Below are 20299 nucleotides of genomic sequence, written 5' to 3'. Positions count from 1 at the left end.
AAATAATCACATCAGCTAAACAAGAAGCAATCTATATTGACTGAAACAATAATTAGTAACCATATAGACTCAACATTCACTTGATGTCCGGCATATTGGAAGTTGAAACAAGCCTAAATTCATCGCATCTTTGTTCATCGCTCTACAAAGTAAACAACAAAAAAACAAATTCATACAAGTAATGAGGTCTTGTAGACAAAATCCTTACGACAAATATTCTTTTATCGGTTGGTTCTACGAACATCAAAATGCAGCACGTCGTGGCCTCTCCTCTGCGACATTCACTCGCAATGCTCGACCGTCCAAGTTCTGTCCAATTGCCAATAAAAAAATAGTTACTAGATGACAAAAACTCTTTTTAGAGTTTCAAATAAGTTAGATCCACATGGAAACAACTCTTTTATAAAAAGTCGTCATTCATAGAGAAAAATGTACAGCTCTCATCATCATTGTAGCATTGTCATAAGTTGTGTTCGTCCCAATTATCTGAGGTTAACTACATGAATTTATCTCTTAGTTAAACTATATGTAAGGTTATAATATTATAATATTCAAATCTCTTAAATCATTTTGCATTACGATAAATAAAGTATTTTTTTTGTCCAATTCAACCTTTAACTATTGAACCTGTTCACATCTTTGGCAGCTGCATTTGTTGTTCCTGAATAGTAGCATTTTTTTTTTCCTTATTTTTATCATTTCTAGTAATCCTACACATCGATCCTAACAATATCATCTTCGTTATGCTAATAACCATAGATCTTTGCAAGATGAACTCTAGTCGAGTAGATAATAATGCAAGTAAATAAAGTAGGGCGATCAAAGTATTGTCACCTGTCCATCAAGAGCAGCAATTGCATCATCCATTTCGGTCTGTGATTCCATCTTAACAAAGCCAAATCCACGTGAGCGTCCAGTCTCTCTATCGTACACCACCCTTGCTTCCACAACCTTACCGTGCTCACTAAATATTTGCTCCAGACGACCATCATCCACTTGCCAGGACAGGTTCCCGACATAGATTCTGAAGGAAGGCCCAAAAGTACGCGGAGTTCTCTCTACGCGAGTGCCCCTGGGGGCTGCTTTGTTCACAGCTAAAAGCCTGCCATTAACTTCCTGTTCCCAAAAGAAGCAAACAAGCTAGGCAAAATAATTCGATAATGACGAAACAGTTGCTACTCTAAGTACCAATGGAACTTGAGATATAAGTCAGACGATAGCTCTACTAGCCGGCACAAAAACGATGCAGGTAGGGATTTTAGACAGTAAGGAAGACAAATATCATAGAGTTCCAAATCCAGTAAATGCATTCAAAAATATACATGTAGAGTAAACAAATAGCATTCAAAGAAATAAAAGGGTATGACAAGCAACCTTGCATCATGCAAAACTAACATCAAATGTATGGAAGCATGAAACAATTTCAAAATGAGTGGTTGAAACATGCAACAAAAATCGAATGGTTCCAAATGAATCATCCAATAACAGTCCGAAAGGTAAGAGAATAAGTAGTTCATTATGAGATTGGCCCAATTCGGCCTAAACAATCAGACACCTTTTTTGCTAACCTTGCCACATTGTGATGCTAAGGCATAAATAATGTTTTGCTACTTCCTCTTTGTTATCAGATTCCATTTATTTTACGGTCGAGTTGGGTTGTACAAGCCCATGAACATTGAGGTGTGCTCCGTTCTTCACTGTCATTTTTCCACCAGTAAATCATTGAACTCATCCCATTCTATTCAGTCCAAGTAGGCCAGTTGAACAAGCGACAAAATGAACACTTGGACAAGGCTTGTAGATAATGAAGGTGATTGAAAATTAGAGTTAACAAGTCTATGTGAAAAAAGACCATCACAGGCTTGCAATAAGGTAATCGAATGGCATTACCAGTATACTCTCTGCTTTCAGTGGTGAAAAGTTAAGCTGACAAAGAGGAAAGCAGCAACTTAATGCTTAATTTTTCATTGTGGATTGCAAACTCAGTAAAAGCTAGAAACAGAGTTCTACTGGATATCAGACGAAGGAATATGACTCTAGGGATCAGAGGTTTCCCGTGCTTTGGCAATGTTAACCACATCATATCTGGTTTCCTGTGCCAGTTAGCATTTAAATGTATGTGTACTGTGCAAAGTCCGCATAAAGACTATAGAAGCCCAATTGGAAGCTCAGTCTAAGCTAAAATGTCAAGGCACTTATGTAATCATATTTAGGCGCGCCCAAGACTTCAAGATGATTTCACTTAACCATGTGGGGAAAAAAGGAGGCAACTTTGATATTATGTAAAAATCCAACATGAAGATCAAACCAATCCAAATGCCAAGACTCTTATGCGGAGGTGGGGACCTTGATAGTTGAGCATGCAAATAGGAACTTCACTTGATCGTGTGTGATTGTAGGAAGAAGGTGATTATTATTACTCGCTCAAAGATCATGTTTACCAGACTCATTGTTACAAAGAATGGTTACATAGAGCACTTGCAAACAAAGATCAAACAAAGAATGGTTACTTTCCTAGCATGGATCAAAAAGCATATGTCCACACTGAAAGGTGAGTTACATTACACATCTCTAGCTTAAAAAAACTCTCTTCTAGTGAAATAATTCAAATTGCTGCAATGAACAAATAGTGCAGACAGCTTTAGAAAACATACAGTGTAATTGATGAATAACTAAAATTAACAAACATGTATCAGAGACCACACCCTGCACGGTCCAAACTCAACCCTGATGCAGCAACTGATGCTAATAAAGGAATTGCAATGGGCATTGTGACTCTAGATAAGTAGACAAACGGTTACTGTATCAATTTACTAATCTGCAATTTCAATTTACCAGGAAAAGGAGATGTAATAGGGGAGACCGTAAAAACCAGTAGTTTGAAGCTCCAAAATATTCTCCTCAAACGTTTGCAGTGAGCACATTGATTACATGATGACATTTTATATTTGACATAGGAGACACTCTAGGGCATATTAAGTCTAATTAAAGATAAGACAAGTAATAAACATGATGACCTCTCGAATTAAGAGAAATATTCATCAAAGCAATGTGCTTCAGTAACACGGACAAAAAATAACAATCCCAACATTCTAACGAAGACAGAGGAAGAAAAGTTGTATAAGGTCCTAATGAAGGAAAACTAAAATTCCAAAAATGCAGAAGAAAGAAGAAAAAGATACTGAAATGTTGGGCATGATTCCTGCAATCAAACCTAATTGGTTCGCTGATCATCATAACTATTGAAACAAACTAAAATTGAACTATTCAAAATTGCTGAAAAAACTATTCAACAGTCCTTGTTGTCTTTATGCAAAGCTTGTATTATGACGCAAGTACATGGTGAATCATACAAACATCCATCTATGTTCACAAGACGAACTATCCACTGCATCACTTCAAGCCAAATAAAATACAAATGCACCCTTATGCCCATACAACAATTATAAAGATAAAACACATGAATTGCTTAACAAGATTTACTACCAAAGTACACACCAACAATCCAACAATGTTACCATACACCACAGCCCTGTTGTTTATTTACCTTTCCACAACAGAACGCAAACAAACTATATGTTCCTACTATACGGGTTGGTTTGTTGTACACCTTTCTCATTTAGAAAATTTGAAGGCCCAAAATTTTGGTACCTTAAGCTAGAAACTTTAAGCAAATTTTCTTTCTATGTATGTCCAGTTGGCCGCTAACTATAGTCCAAGAATTTCCAGTTCCATTCTGTATAGTAATGTGTCAACAATGCAAAATAGCAAATGAAGGGGTAAGTGCTGAACCAAACACAATCAATACAAGCAGGGTACTTGATGGATGCAAAAGAACATACAGCATAAATAGGTAATTTTTTCACTAACTTGGATAGCTTTTCAGCATTCACACGGAGAATTCTTCTACCCAACTGAACTAGAAAGAATAATCAACAACTAAATAAACAGGATAGAACTTACATATCTGTGGAACGTTTCTACTGCTTTTTCTGCTTCTTGAATGGTGCTCATTGTCACGAATCCAAAGCCACGACTTTGATCTGTCTGCCGGTTGTAAACCACCTGCAATACCAGATGAATAGCTTAGAACGGAACCAAAAAAAAAGAAATCCCATCTAGTTTACAGTAATCCCTGGAAGACCATGAAGAGTTCTGCTTTCTCACCTCGGCAACCTCGACAACGCCAGCTTTCCCGAAGAGCTGAGCCAATCGCTCGCTGTCCACATCGTAAGGGAGGTTCCCGACATAGAGCTTAGCCTCCTCAGGCGGCTCAACATACTCCTCTTCTTCCCCCTCGACAAATCCTCCGTCTCCTTCGGCGACAAACCCACCCTCCAACGCCTGGTCCTCATCACCCTCGTACTCCTCAATCCCAGCAGCGGTACCCTCATCTTGGAGAGCCCAGTCGGAGGTCTGCGAGACGAGTGGAAGAATAGGAGGGTTCTTTTTGAGGTAGAAAGAAGAAGCGGAGCGAGAGAGGTGGAGGAAGGGCTTAGAGGAGAGAGGTAGTGACAGGAGAGGGAAGGACGGATTGGAAGAGAAGACGACGGTGTGAAGTGAGGGAAGAAGGCCATCCGCCATCGACACGGAGTGGAAGGTCGTCGCGGCCGCCGCCATGGATTAGGAAGGGAAGAGATAAGGAAGAAAAATAGAACGAGAAATGGGTAGTTTCTCAAAACGGCACACAAGATTTATAAATTTCCATAATGCTCCCAAGATTTGATATCTAATTTATTCTTAAAATATCTCACGCAAAATACCTATTTACCGTTTAATATTACCATTTATATTATTTATTCATTACAAAAAGAATAATTTAATAATAAATTAAAATTTTTAGAGCACTTTGATATTGAGCCATTTTAAAAAATTATCTTTTTTAAAAAAATTACGAGACTTAATTATTCTTAACAATTTATAAGTCATCTTTCATTATTATCATAATATTTTAATTTATTTTCTATCATGTTGACTATTCATTAAAATTATTTACATTCTTTTCTTTAAAAAATTCTTCCTATTTTTTTTTTTTTTTTTGAGTTTTTGTCATTTTACTCGGTCAATAATAATTAGCATAATCATTATGAACATTGCTAACATTTTCATCCCTATAAATATCTCAAATTACATAATAAATGAAATATGATACAAATTCAAGATTAGTGGATTATCAATAATTATACAAATCCAAGATAATTAAATAAATATGTAATGAGTAATTGAATTTGAAGGCACTTTATACACCATATAAACCACAATTGATAACTTTTAAAAATTATGCTAGATTTGATAATTAATCACTTGTTTATATGAAGAAAGATCCATGTATACAGAGCTCAAGCAGAAGCTAATTCTTTTTTTACATTATCAACTATAAATTGAACACTTTTCCCCCTTCTTTGCTCATCACATTATCAACTATAAATTGAACACTTTTCCCCCTTCTTTGCTCATCACATTATCAACTATAAATTGAACACTTTTCCCCCTTCTTTGCTCACTCAAGTAAATTGTACTTCAGCCATGGCTGCTCCTGGTCTTGGAACCCTTCTTGCCTCTTCCTCTTGGCCAAGCAGGACATAATCCTTGCAGAGACCACCTTCTTCACCAGCAGCCTCCACTTCTCATCCTCTTCCTCGTCTTTTCCATTCCTCTGATCCATCTTCTGCTTGAATTGCCTTCAGATTAAGCCACATAAAATTTGAGCATTCATTTATAAAAAAGATATAAGTTTGAAAATTTTAATCTTTTCATGCACAGAGAAGCAAGGATTTGAGTGTTCATTGAGCAAAAACAAAATAAAAATTCAATCTTTGTAGCGGAGATGTAACGATTTGAGTGTTTATTGTTAAAAAAAAAGAGTGAAACTTGGATTTTTGGGAGCTTACGAGCAGAGGGGAACCTGACAGTGATCAGGCTGGACGCAAATGGAGGCGTGGAGGCGGAGGAGCTGCCACAGGCGCTTGCATCGGCCGCAGGAATGCCGCTTCTTGCGATCGCAGAGGGCGAGGTGGTTGACGAGCTGCCGGAGGCCACGGCAGGTGGCAGAGTCGGGGCAGTGGCCGGTGGCGCAGCCCTCCGTGCAGATGTGTTGAAGGCAATCCATGGCCTCGCTCAGCTCCGTGTAAACCCGCTGCTCCTCCCTCTTCCTCCGCCGCCGCTTCTGCCTCTGCACGAATCAGGCGAGGCGCGTTAGTCGTTTGATAAAACGCCGAAGCGAAGGAGGGATGCGCGAGGACGTACGCCTACCAAGTGCGCGTCGTGGAGAGACTGGAGGATGTCGAGCTCGAGGCAGGGGTCGTGCTCCTGGAGGAAGCGCCACGCCTCGGTGCACTCGACGGCGGCGAAGTCCTTGGCGATGAGCTTCATACAGCGGAGGTGGAGCCAGGCCGCATCGCACCGCCGCGCGAGGACCAGCACGTCCACCACGGCCTCCGAAGCCAGGCGCGACGCCAGCGCCCGCTCGCACGCGCGCTTCAGCCATCCCACTTGGTACACGTGCGACAGCACCAGCAAGTGCACCGCGTGCTCCGCCATCTCCGCCGCCGCCTCCTCCACCTTCGCCTCCAGCATACCGCACCTTCACTCGATCGAAAAAAAAAAATAACAAAATTTGATTTTAAACACGACAAATTTAGCAGTCATTAATGAGCATTCCTTAACGATGTTTTTGTTATAATCTTCGAGAAAATCGAGTAGATCGACCAAAAAGTTGGAATTCAAAATAAATTTACGAAAACCAAATTAAATTAATGGAAAAGGAATCCAAACAACTGCGCGTCTACCAAAAAAATTTTTTACCAATTTTTTTAAGAATGTTTCCTATTTTTTTCCTTCATTTTCCGGAAATGGCGGAGAGGAAAAATCGTATAAGATTAAATAAAAAAAATAACTTTATAAAAAAGATAAAGAAAAAGAGTAACCTGGAGGGAGAGGAGAGGAAGCGGAGGAAGGCATCGACTGCCCCATGGGGGACGCCAAGAATGGAGATACTAATCGCTCCGCCGCTGCCGTCGATGCGCTTCGCCGTCTGATCCAGCAACCTCTCAAGCACCGGCGACGCCGCCGCCTTAAATCAAGCGCATCCGTCAACAATCCCTAAAGTCCTAAACTGATTCGCTAATACAAAAAAAAAAAAAAAAATCCGCGCACAACGACGACAGATCCAGGCGTCTTACCAGGACTGGTGAATGAGCCGGGATCCTGCGCTTGCTGGCGGTGATAATCAGAACGTCCGCCGGCGAGGAAATGGTGTCGCCGACGCCGCCGTACATCGTATCGTCACGTGCGTCGTGCGTGTAAGTGCGGGTACGAGCATGCCTGGTCTGAATGGTTTTAAAGCGTTGTATATATAATAGGAAGACAACATTTCATTTAGCCCCACATACTTTACAAAACATCATTTTACCTCTATAATTTTCAAAACTTATTTGTTTACACCTCCTAGCATGCTTTTATATTAATATCTATAATTAAACACATACGTAAGAGTGGTGAACTAAAATAAATTTGAGAATTCCATAGGGCAAAGTGTTATATTCTAAATATGAGGAGGTGAAATTAAGATTTGATACTCGAAGGTTCACGAGAATTTAGGGAGGAAAGAGATGAGTGCGTCATTAATGACGGCATAATTAAAATAAATAAATAAAGGTCTACAAAATGGTTTTTGGTTTTGCTAGTGCAGGCGTTTTCTTTTCTTCTCTTTTTTGTTTTTTGCCTTTTCTTTTTTATTAATTTATTATCTATAGTAAATGATTAATATACGTTTATTAGAATAATAATTAATTTGATTTTATGGGTCGGAAACTAGTAAACCAAATCTAAAATTCATTTTTTTTACTTTTTAATTTAGTTTACTTTAAAAAAAACAATGTTTTTAGGCTTGAATTAATTTTCGTACATTCCGATGGAACTCATAAAATCAAACTAAACCGATTACTTTAACCATATTAGTTTTAATATTTTATGTATGTATTTTATTGTCTAGGATAATCAATAAATACTATATTTTTATTATTAACTATCAATTAAAAATATATTATATAATAAATTATTTTTTAAAAATATTTATTATAAGTTGAGGATATTATGATATTATTTTTATGTTGAACTATATAAAATTAAATTTGGGACAATTAATTTAAGTCCATAAAAATTTCTTATCGACCGTTAAAATAAATTAAAAAATATTTAACGGCACAGAAGTCTAAGGTTATAGGTAGTGCAACCATAATACTTTTCTTTTTATATCTTTTTAAAGAATCAAACAAATTAGTAGATCAAATCAATTGAATCAAAATCAAAGTCGATTCACAAGAATCTTAGAGGGGATAGATCTTTTTATAAAGCAATGGCTCAAAGATTGATAAAAAGCGACCCATCACTTGCCTTTCCAAACGCGAGTTAATTTTTATTTGGCGTCGAGTTGCCAACTTTCGTTATATTTTTTTTATTGGAAGTAATTAATTGTGGGCTAAATTCAATGTGCATCAACCGCTTGCCTCTAAATGATTTTCTTTATTTTTTTCTATAAATAGTTTTCTTTTTAGATAAAAAAATTATTTATGTTGTATTTCTAAGTAATTATAAAAATATATTTTTAAATAGTTATAAGAGGATGGTTTTATTTTTCATTTTTATAATTTAGATATATATTTACACCTCCAATTAATTCTAAAAATGGACGATTTTCTCCCTAGTAAATATGAAAGCACAAGGATTCCTTCCCTAACTATCAATGCCCCAAATTTTTTATTTTACTTGAAAAAATTATCTATAAGACGCTGGTTTTAGATTGTTATACTGGAATCCAATTTAATATATCACATTGTGTATCAAATTAAACGATATTATATGATTTATAATTTACATAAAAGTTTAATTATCTAAGACCTAAGGGAAAATCTAAAGGGTGTCATAAATAATTTTTATTATTAAAAGGATATATTCTATTTTAATTTTCATTCTAAAAATATCTTTATTTTTAATATAAATACTGTTATATCAAAAATACTCTTTAATATCTCAAGAATATTATTATTCTAACATTGTTGTCCTAATTTTAGTTGAAACTATTACAATATGCTAAAAAACATTGAAATAATCTAGTCTTTCAAATTAGTCAAACTCACTCAAATATTTATTAAACTGCTTTAATTTATTTAAAACGAGTGAGACTTAATTAAAACGGTGATTTCTCAAATCATGTACTTGGTTTTGTTGTATTATATAAAAAAAAACATACTCATTTTTTATATTTTTATATTGACCATTTATGTATTTTTTCCATTTTCTTTTTCATAATACCCCCTATCTCACTGGTCATTTTGAAGAAAAAAAACTTTAACCACTTTATTTTTTTTAAAAAAAAATCTCCTTATTTGTCTCCGTTGAAAAGTTCACTTACAGGGCACACTGATGACTTACTCTCTCACATATCAAGCTCTATCTCAGAGTGTGCAATTATCATGTGAGATAGAGCCGTCATCGTTGAGGATGCTACCGTGACCAAGAAGATGTTAGCACTGGAAAAGCCGCATGAATCACTAACACCATCTTTCTCATCCTCATAGTTTCCTTTATCATCGAGATAGACCATGAGTTGCAGCCGTACAAGTTGGAGATGTAGCAGTCGACCATTCTCGACGCCCCCACCACCCTCATCGTCCTCATAATTTACCTTTAAAAGGAATGAGATGATTGTAGTCTAATCTCATGCTTAGATAGATGGTAGTAGTAATTCCTGTTTAAGGTAATCACATTAAATTTGATAAGTTAAAAATATTTCAGTATTCTTATCTAATTGAATATTAGATTTCATGAGAATTGTGAAGGATTATCCAATTTTAGTTATTTTTTGTCATTCCTTCTGATGAGGTTATAAAAAGTGTTTAAGAATCAAGACAAATGAAAACTTATAATGATCGTTGGTGATCTCTTAACAATTTTCAATATTGCTATGCATCTTGTGTTACAAATTGACATTACTTAGTTGTTGGATGTGTTGGACTTCTTTTTCATTTTACATCTTTGGTGATGAAAGATATGTGCTTAAATTTTCATATATATACACTATACATAACCAAGTCATCATTGTAAGGTCGTAAAGCGCTAGAGGGGAATGAATAGCGCTAGTCACTTTTTTACTTTTTCATAAAACGAGAGAATGCAGTGGAAACTAAAGATAGAAAATCAATCACTAATATAAGTTGGTTTTACTTGGTTCAGAGTCTTCGATGACTCCTACTCCAAAGCCTGCACTCGGTGAGTATTTTCGTTGGGCAATTCACTATTAGCTCGAATAGTTACAAAGATTTTAAGTACAAAACAATAAGCAAATTATACCGACACAAGTAAAGTAGTAGCTTGAGCGTTGGTTGTCAGAGCAGCTTTTTGATGTCGTATAGAGAGCTTCTAAGAGCAGCATGTGAGTACAAAAGTCGGAGCAAATCCTGTATTGATGTTATTGGTCGAAGCTTCTTTTATAGCCTTTCTGGGCTCCTAGACCACCCCAAGGCATCTCCACTGAAGCCTATCTGATCCTACTTCGACACTGAGTTATTCAACTCTGGGCGCCTGGATCGCAAATATGGCTGCACTTCAACGAAGCTCTATCTAGTAGCATTTATCAACAATCGGGCTCCTGGATCAGCCCCGGGTGCTTGGACTCTGACGTGTGCTAACCAATCAGAACGCGCCACCTCAACTGCACATATGGTTGGGTTCAATCGAATCCAAGTACTTATACCTTTCCAGGGCACTTGAAAATCCTTTTCCTAGCCAACTTACAACTTCGATTTCCTGTAAGACACGTTACTCCAAACAACAATAAAAATATCCTGCAAAATAGAGTTAACACATTAAAAACAAGATCAATTTATAACTTAGATCATGTCTCACCAAGTCCAGGATCTAGTTATGGTCTCAATTGAGATTTCCAAAATAGATCTAAATTAGACCAACACTTATAACCCCACTAGGCTTGTCCTCACTGGATCACCTCCTCCAGTGCTTACCTTACTTACCATTTGCTGACTTACTCAACTCTTGGCACATTAGGTCTTCTTGACAGATGCCCCATCTAAACTTTAGCTAGTTGTCAGGTCTCACAGACTTAAATAGACTTCCTGCCATATATCAACCTATCTGGTCTTCCTATGCCAGTTATCAACCTAACTGAACTTCAACCTGGTGTCAGGTCCTATTAAATCTTTCAGTCCTGCACACTTCATAAATATGTTAGAAAACATAAAATATAATTTTAATAATTTGTCATTAATCAAAACTTGAGTTTGACCATTGGTGCCAACTGCACCAACAATCATGTCCTTCCAATTGTTGTTCATTGAAAAAAAATACAAGAAGGGTATTATTTGGTATCACAATTCTGATTACTTGAGATTGATTAAAGACTATTTTTAGCTATTGCAACTCACATCTTCAACTAGCTTATTTTTCTCTTGTTTTGTATTATTACATATGAAATTATCTTGATTTGTAATTGTAGGTCCGTATTAGGCTGGCTAAAGGGGGGATGAATAGCTCTAAAAATAAGTTAGAAAAATCTCTTACTATTTTAACTAAACAAGGATACAATATTAATTAAGCACACAAATAATTAACATAAAAATAATAACTAAAAGTAAGAATACTAAAGAATTTACTTAGTTACAATCTAGGTGGTTATTAATCTAAGACAGTTGAAAACTCACTAAAGATCTTCTTCATTGAAGGCGAAGAATCCTCTTACACACTTTAAGAGTTCAAAAATAGCTAGGAAGATTAGTACCATTATTGTTATTAAATTTCTACCTCCAGGGGGCTTTTTATAATCTCCTGGAAAAAGTTATCATTAAACTGAGGCGCCTCCAAAGACATCCAAGGTGCCTCCCGTGTGGATAATATTTTATCCACGAAACAACAGTCACACAATAGCTACTATTAATTGGAGGAACCTCTATCGAAGCTCCAAGAGTGCCTCCAATAGATGCGTGAGGGCGCCTCCTTCCAGCAGGCCACCTCCTTCTTGAGGCATGAGGGCGCCTCCATTCTCCTTGGAGGCGCCTTCACTCTGACAGCTAGGCACCTCTTTCTTGAGGCGCGAGGGTGCCTCCAATCCACTTAGAAGCACTTCCATCACTGTTCATCCGAGAATGAACATCTCCAATCGCTTGGATGATGCTCTAATCATCCGGAGTTGAGTTCACTGAACTCAACTCCGACCTTCTCCTTAAGCAGGCTTCCTCCCCAGCTTCTCATCCCTCAGATGCGTCACGCGCTTCCTTCTCATCCGCTGGTGTACTCTTCTATATACCTCATCCCTGAGATGTACCGAGTCCGTCAACTCGCTTCCTATGCTATTATTCTCGCTAGCTACATCTTCGGTTCGACTTCTTGTGTTCCTAAGTTCTTGCACACTCGGACACAAGGAATCAAAATCGTAGGACCTAATTTAACCCGGTTGACCACATCAAAACTAATCCGGGGTACTTACAGTAATTTTTACTTATTTGAACTACAATAATATATTATGACCTATAGCTTTAATAAAACCAATTTAGAATTTACAAAGATTTCGTAGGGAAGATAACTTCCATTATTTATTTTATGATTCTCTTAAGGTTGACTGTAAATTATAAATATCCTCCTAACTTATTTACTCTAAGAGTATAGTTTTAAGTTGGCTTAACTTTTTTCATATAATGATTGGTTTGCTGGACTTTTTATTATTACTTTGATTTGATATTTTGGTAACTAGTTACTTGGCCTGTACTGATTTTCTTAACTTATGCAAAAGTCTGATTAACAATATGTCAATTGTTCAACTTTAGCTTTTTTTTATCCTTATATTTTATTGTTGTTGTTCATCAAATCTTCTATCTTTTGAAATTAATGCGGAGAATGATTTGATTGTGGAATAAATTATGTTATGAAACATTATAATCTTGTACTAGATTTAAACAATAATACTGAAAGATTATTTTTTCTTATAATTAAAATAGCATTAAGCTTGCTCTATTCCTTTTTCGTCTGAATTAACAGAAATCTCTTTAATTGTTATTTGAAGAATAATTTTCTTTTCTGACAAAAGACTAAGGATAATGAAAAGATCTAAATCAAGAGGCATACCAAGGAGGACCACTTGAGTTAGCTTTCTTACTACAAGGAATCATCTGGGATACTTAAAAAGACTGGAGAACTTAATTTTTTTTGTTGGATGATATAGAGAACTTTACTCTTCCTAGCCAATATGATCGCAAGCTTGATTGGTTTGCTATGAATCTTAAAGAGAAACATTTACAATATTTATTGTTGTTGTCTACATAATTATTTTATTATATACTACTAACTATTGTTTTATCTAAATTATTGTGATATTCTATTGTATTATTATTAAAACTAAATAAAACTATTGGTTTTGTTATTGTAATTTTATGATAGATAGTTGTAATTTGATCCTTTACAATATGATAGTTGTTTTTCATTAGATTATTATTATTGTTGAAATATTATAGTTTGTATATTGTAAATTGATATTTGGTATGTTATAAAATGATATTGTACTTGTATTTGAAAATATTATTATCTTAATATATATTAGTAAGGGCATTTGCAGTCGTAAACCTCTTGAAGAGGTTTATACTCCGCCACATTATTGTCACATCATAAGTTAAAAACCTTATTCCTTTTAAAAACTTCTCATAAGTTAAAAACCTCTCTCTTTTAAAAACCTCATTTCTTTTAAAATACTCTCTCCATTATTTTTTTTTTGTAAACCCGGTCCCAAGATTTTGGTACAGATTTATAAAAAAAAATATAAACCCCACCTATGTAGTGGGGGGGTTATAGCATAAATTGCATGTTATAAACCTCCCATTGCAGATGCTCTAATGAATTATTGATGAGATTTTATCAAACAACTTGTTAATATTAATATCTTAACAAGTGAGTATGATTGTCGTGATGAGTTCAAAAAATTACCGCTTTCAATATAGTTTATCACATTGTTGTTTGAGGCATAAATATATTCAGGAGTATTAGATGAGTACATAGGTCTTCGTTTGAAATTATTTTGAGTTCTCTAGGTCCTTCAGCTACTTTTGGATGAAACTGGCTGATGGAACGTCACTATTCAAAAAATTAAAAATTTGATATGTTTAAAAAAAATGGCTGATGGAACTTCGCTTGGTCCCCCAAGTAGCTCTTCAGGGGACCAAGCGAAGACGTCACTATTACGAGTTAGGCATTGAACTAGGTCTGTTTTGATCTCAACAGGTAGGTCACTAGATATGCAGGTGATACTCTCCGGACGCTCGAGATATACCTGAACCTCTTCCCAAGGGATGAGCTCCTCTGTTGTGGGGAGTGGTTCTTCTTGAATAGCGTGGACACCGTCATCCTAGATTCTCTGCGCTTTGTGGGCCTCCACCCTCACTATATCTATGTAACACCTGCGGGAGACCAATTGCTCACCTCTGACTTCCCCGACTTGGTCTCCCACAGGAAACTTAATATTCTGGTGGGAAGTGGAGACTGTCGCCTTGAACTCGTGTAGCGCCGATCTACCCAAGATGACGTTGTATGAGGATGGAGAATCCACCACTATCTAAGTGCTCCTCCGCATCCTTACCAGGGGTTCGCTTCTTAGAGATATGACCAACTTGATTTGACCCATAGGCCTCACTTCATTGCTGGTGAAGCTATACAATGAAGTGGCCTTAGGCTGCAGTTAATTAGTGTCGATCTGCATGCCTTCGAATGAGTCTTTAACAACACGTTGACAGAGCTCCTGGTATCCACGAAAATCCTGGCCACGCGACTGTTAGCTATAACGACCTTAATTATTAAAGCATCATCGTGGGGAAGCTCCAGCCCCTCCAAATCTTGCGGCCCGAAATTGATGATGGGCCCAACAACCTGTTCCTGGCTGCATCCTATGGCGTGTACCTTCAGATGACGCTCATGAGATTTCCGGGCCCTAGCTGAATCTTCATCGGTGGGCCCTCCGGAGATCATATCAATCTCTCAGATGCCAGCATTGCCCCTGTTCTCCTCCTTCCGGGCTTCTCCTAGTTTTTGGCCTCGACCAGGTTGCTGAATACCCTACCCGACATGGTCCGGTCGAGGTCCACCTGCCTAACCTGCTATGACCCATTGGTCATCTACCAACCTTTGGAGTTGAGGAGCAAGCTCAGGTGTAGGTAGGCCCAGCTCAGCTGCGCACTGGGAGTCACGAGCGAATTGGAAGCAGTCGTTGGTGGCATGGGTGTGGGACTGATGGTAAGTGCAGCAACACGGGCCCCCACTGACCAGGCCTAGGCGCCTGGACAGCTACTACACATTGGGCTGGACGGGCATCCTGACCGGGCGGGAAAGGTGGTTGGGCCTCCCGGGCGCGGGGAAGAGGTTGAGCTGGTCGTTGGGGTGGCCTCTTCTTCGATTTATTAATAGAAGCAGACGCCTTGTCTGCTTTCCTTCAAACCACCTGAGCCTCTTACACATTAATATAATTGGCAGCCTTTACTAGCATCTCATCAAAATTTTTCACCGGGTCTTGGATGAGATCTCGGAAGAACTCCCCTTCTACCAATCCATGGGAGAAGGTGCTCATCAATATCTCTGAGGTAGCGGACGGAACGTCCTGTGCCACCTGGTTATAGCCTTTGATATAGCTCCTCAAGGGCTCTGTAGACCCTTGCTTGAGGGCGAAAAGACAGTGGTCTGTCTTTTGATACTTTCGGTTGCTAGCGAAGTGACGCAGGAAAGCAGTCTTGAAGTCCTGGAAGCAAGTGATGGATCTATTTGGCAATCCATCGAACCATTTTGTGTCGAGCCAGACAGAGTGTTCAAGAACACTCAACACTTGATGGCATCGTTGTACTAGTGCAACAACGTCGCGTTTCAAAACTTCCGGAGGCGATCCTCCGGATCCTTGCTACCGTCATATTCTCCGATAGCTGGGGGCTTGTACCCCTTCGGCAATTTCTCCTCGAGTACCCTTAGCGAAAAGGGCACTGGCTCCTCGAGCTCCACTCGGGGCTCCTCCCTTTGGACTATGGCCTTTCCTTTTTTGGAATCCTTGGGCGGGGAGCTTTTCGCTATGGAAGCATGCGGTTGCTCTTTCTTGTTATAGCAATCCGGGCCCCGACGATAATAATTCAGGTCGGGCTCTCTATAAAAGGCCAGGGGAAACTCCTTAGGTTGCTTTCTTTTAGACCCTCTATCGGAAATGTCATCCGATCCTTAGAAACTTCAGGCATTTTGTGCGGTCATGAAGCGGTGGTTCATTTGTCAGAAGTTGCTCGTCTCTTGGCTTCCTTGAACAATTCATATTCCCCTACCGTCATGATAACGTTGATTCTTCCAATGTCCTTCATCTTCACGCTCCGGAACAGGTGAAGAAAGTTTCCACAGACAACGCCAAATTGATCCTATCCAGAATCTGAGTTAGATGAAGGTCGGACGAGCTGTCGCTGGAGTTGACGGAGGGGTGACTGGGACACTTTTCTTGTATGCACCTACCAACACGGACCCTCATGTGACAATAGCTGACGAGGATGACCTAACTGGAGGTACTTGAGCTCTGCGCACACGCAGATGAGCACACGAAACGTTAGAGGCAAAAAACTAAGGAAAAAGTCCCCGGAGCAGGCCCTCCGATACTCAAGTCAGGTACTTTTTCCCCAAAAAAATAATGTACGAAAAAGAAAAAAATAGAAGACAAGTACAAATAGGTAAGAGAGCGTACCTGCACAAGGGAGAGGACCTCCCTTTTTATATGACAGTGAGTACCTTTGAAACCTGACTGATGTCAGGGAATGTCGAGTGTCAGGACCAGTCTAGTAAGGGAAGACGCGTGACACATTTTTGTGGAAGGAAAGAAAGTTCCACTTGCGGATGTTTGTCGACCATTGGAATATTCCTTGGCATACGATAGTTATTCTCTCTACCAAGCTGTTACGATTCCTGTCTATGTTGTTGTGTAGTGCCCTTTGTCCCTCCTGGGTGTGATTAAGGAAGCTTGGACTAGAAAGAATTGGCCTACGGGGAGGACCAAGCCGGGATATGTACGCTGAATTGAGAGAAAACCCGACCAGTTGGAGTGAGTCAGGCAGTAGCTCGATTGCCCTTGCACTTCCGCCCTAGATATTGCAGCTCTGGAATCCTGGTCTGTGAAAAACCCTATCGGGTGCCCTGTCCTTGATGTCCTCCGCTGGTCCTACCTAATTTTCTGAAATGTCATGTCCCCTTGGCTTTTGACTGTCACATCCTCTTGATTTTCGACTGGCACGTCCTCTTAACTTCTGACTGCCACGCCCTCTTGACTTCTGACTGTCATGTCCCCTTAACTTCTGACTACCTAGTTTTATCGGACCCCACCCTTATATGCCATATCATTCAGTTCCCATGTTTTTTCCACATAGAAGCATTCTTAATTTCTGCGACATGAATAATTAATTACAGATTTTCTCATAATCAAAACACATGTTGAACAATAACAACTAACTACCTCCAAGTCTTTTTTTTTTTAAAAAAAAAAGTTTAGATTTAAGATTTTGAGAAAGTCGCATGCAAATTGTGCTATCACAACTTTCTTTGTGCTTCAACTTATTCCTGTACTTGCACTTGCACTTGCACTTGCAGGGTCCTAGGAAAAAGATACTATTGGCTCTCAAATCCAAAACCTAGGGTTGCTAGTAACAATTTGGCGATCCCAATTGGAATTAGATGTTCTTGTTGTTGGAACCCCCAAAGTATTTTGATGTGATCAAACAAGTTAAGTGATGTCATGTTTGTTTTAATCTTTGTGTCTAAATGTGCAGGAGCTTAGGACCACAAGAAGTCGAGCGGAAGACGCGGTTAGCGAGAATGACAGCATGGGGAGAGAGCTGACAGACTCAGTATGTCCGAGGGGCAAGGTGCCACAAAAGAGTACACCGGTGGACGAGAAGAACGTACGCGACGCTCGAGGGATGAGAAACCGGGGAGGAAGGCTGCTCGAGGAGAAGGCCGGAACTTGGGTTCGAGTGAGCCCTTTTTCCGGATGGCCGAGATTACCCAAGCAAGTGGAGCCGAAGAGGAAGACCCAGATCGAGGCGAGCTGAACCGGAGTAGAGGGTCCGGACTGAAAAAGTCAACACTATTGACTTTCTTGGTCTGGGTGCCCGGACCAGTCTGGGGCGCCTAGAACCCTTCCGGGCACTCGGACCTGGGTTTTATTTAGATCGCGGTCAAACACGATCTATGCGTAAAGGGATAAAGTTTTATCCCCTCCCAGGCGCCTAGAACCCTTCCAGGTGCCCCGACCAAGGTTATAAATATAGTCTTGGTCCAAGAAGCTGTACAACAACTTGTAATCCATTTCTGTTTGTTCTACTTTTCTTTGTGTGTTGTTAACGCTGTAAGAGGCTACTCCGCCCGAAGGAGATCTTTAGATAGTGCGCTTCATTCTCCTTAGATTAGCAATCTTCTGATTGCAAATCAAGTAACTCCTTTGTGTCTATTTCCTGTTAAATTAGTCTCTTTATTTTTTGATTACAAGTATTCTTAATTTAGTTATAAGTCGAGAAAGGGTTAATTTTTTTTTTCAGGGCAATTCACCCCTCCCCTCTTACCAGCCTCCAAAGGGATCAACAAGTGATATCAGAGCGAGGACGCTTCAAAAGGATTAACCGTCAACTGAAGCAAAGCAACCAATGGTCGGACCAAGCATTGCTCCACCAAAATTCGAGGGAGACTTCCCACACTGGAAACGTCGTATGGAGGTATTTCTGAAAATAGATTTTGAAATTTATTTAATAATAAAATATGATTTTGTAGCTCCTACGAATCAAAATGGAGAGGAAAAAGAAGAAAGTCTTTGGATGAAGAAAGAACAAAATAATTCCGTAGCAAATAACTGGGCGGAATAACACTTGCTAAGCGTGCTGCCGCCTCAAGAAGTCAACCGCATCGGAAGCTACACGTCGGCCAAAGAACTCTGGGAAAAATTCTTGGAACTCCACGAAGGCACATCCGAAGCCAAACTTGCAATGAGAGATATACTTCGGAACAAATTGATAAATATCCGTCTGGAAAAAGGTGAGAAGGTAGCTGATCTACACGCAAAGGTAAAAGAACTAATCACCGAACTCGAAAACCACTACAAAAATACATGAGTTTAACGACGGGACTACCGACGGAATCTTAACTCCGTCGGCATATACCGACAGAATATAATTCTGTCGGTATGTACCGACGGGTTTGGGTCCGTCGGTAAACACCGACGGAATTAAGAATTCCGTCGGTAAACGCCGACGGAATTAATAATTCCGTCGGTAAACACCGACGGAATTCTTAATTCCATCGGTAAACACCGACGGAATTCTTAATTCCGTCGGTGTTTACCGACAGAGTCACAATTCCGTCGGCGAGTAGCATAAAATCGCCGTTAGAATTTTGGTTATTTCCGACGGACTTATTATTCCGTCGGTAAATAGGCGGGTTCGGGTGTAAATAATACCGACGGAATAATATTCCGTCGGTAATTAACGGGTTTAGGGTTATATTATACCGACGGATATATGATTCCGTCGGTAAATTTCCCCATACCCGTTTCCTCTGCGTTCGCTAAACTTCGCCCGCTAACTTAGCCGAAATCACCGACGGAAATAATCATTCCATCGGTGATTACCGACGGAAGTATATTTCCGTCGGTAAATCTCGATTTAGGGCACAGAAGTCCCTTTCCTCTTCGCGCGATCTTTCCCTCAGCGGCGGCGGCGATTTTCCGGCGGCTCTTCGAGCGATCTCGACGGCGCCCTTTCCTCCCGTGCACACCGTTCCGGCAATCTCTCAGGTATGATCTTCTATTCTCCTCTCTCGTTTGCGTTTTCACACGCCGGCAGCCGCGCCCTGCTCGCTGATCGCTGCCGGCGGCCTGTTCACGGCCGGCAGATTGCTTGCGACCGGCGGCCTGCTCGAGGCCGGCAGGGGCCCTGCGGCCGGCGGGCTGCTCGCGGCCGCCGGCCTGCTTGGGGGTTCCTGTGGTGCTCTAGGCCGGCGGCCAATGGGGTGCTCTAGGCCGGCGGCCAGTGGGCTACTTGTTGGTGCAACATCCCTCAGGTCAAGGTTGACCTGGTTAACCAAGCTGAGTCTTGGTTTGGGTTTAGATGTTTGACAATAAGATATTGATCGAAGAAGAGTCAAGTAGGTCAAGGTTGACCGGATACTTGACTGGGAAGTCCTAACTGGCATGTTAGGCAGGTGAAAATCCTGGTGAGTGAAGCCAGGTGAAAGTCCTAGTGAGTGAAGC

At 39.6% G+C, this 20299-nt stretch overlaps 2 protein-coding genes across 4 annotated transcripts; both read right to left on the bottom strand.

Moving 5' to 3' along the window:
• Positions 1-16: 16 nt before the first annotated feature.
• Positions 17-4651, bottom strand: LOC121988594 (28 kDa ribonucleoprotein, chloroplastic-like). The gene is made up of 4 exons (XM_042542094.1): positions 4168-4651; positions 3964-4065; positions 835-1116; positions 17-309 (listed from the first exon to the last, which is right to left on the bottom strand). Exons 1-4 carry the CDS (start codon positions 4618-4620, stop codon positions 244-246), a joined length of 903 nt encoding a protein of 300 aa, XP_042398028.1. The 5' UTR covers positions 4621-4651; the 3' UTR covers positions 17-243.
• A 760-nt stretch (positions 4652-5411) lies between these two features.
• Positions 5412-7326, bottom strand: LOC121988593 (BTB/POZ and TAZ domain-containing protein 2-like). Of its 3 annotated transcripts, none has more exons than XM_042542091.1 (5): positions 7182-7326; positions 6927-7072; positions 6247-6583; positions 5892-6172; positions 5412-5681 (listed from the first exon to the last, which is right to left on the bottom strand). In XM_042542091.1, the coding sequence occupies exons 1-5, from the start codon at positions 7275-7277 to the stop codon at positions 5501-5503; spliced, it is 1041 nt and encodes a 346-aa protein (XP_042398025.1). In that variant the 5' UTR covers positions 7278-7326; the 3' UTR covers positions 5412-5500. The 3 variants fall into 3 exon arrangements, with proteins under 3 accessions (XP_042398025.1, XP_042398027.1, XP_042398026.1); XM_042542093.1 differs by having other exon boundaries at positions 5906-6172; XM_042542092.1 differs by having other exon boundaries at positions 6253-6583.
• Between the last annotated feature and the right edge of the window lie 12973 nt (positions 7327-20299).

Source organism: Zingiber officinale, chromosome 6B, assembly GCF_018446385.1.
Source record: "Zingiber officinale cultivar Zhangliang chromosome 6B, Zo_v1.1, whole genome shotgun sequence".
NCBI lineage: Eukaryota > Viridiplantae > Streptophyta > Magnoliopsida > Zingiberales > Zingiberaceae > Zingiber > Zingiber officinale.
The sequence above is the reverse complement of the archived record's forward strand: the minus strand, read 5'-3'. Positions and strand labels throughout refer to the sequence as shown.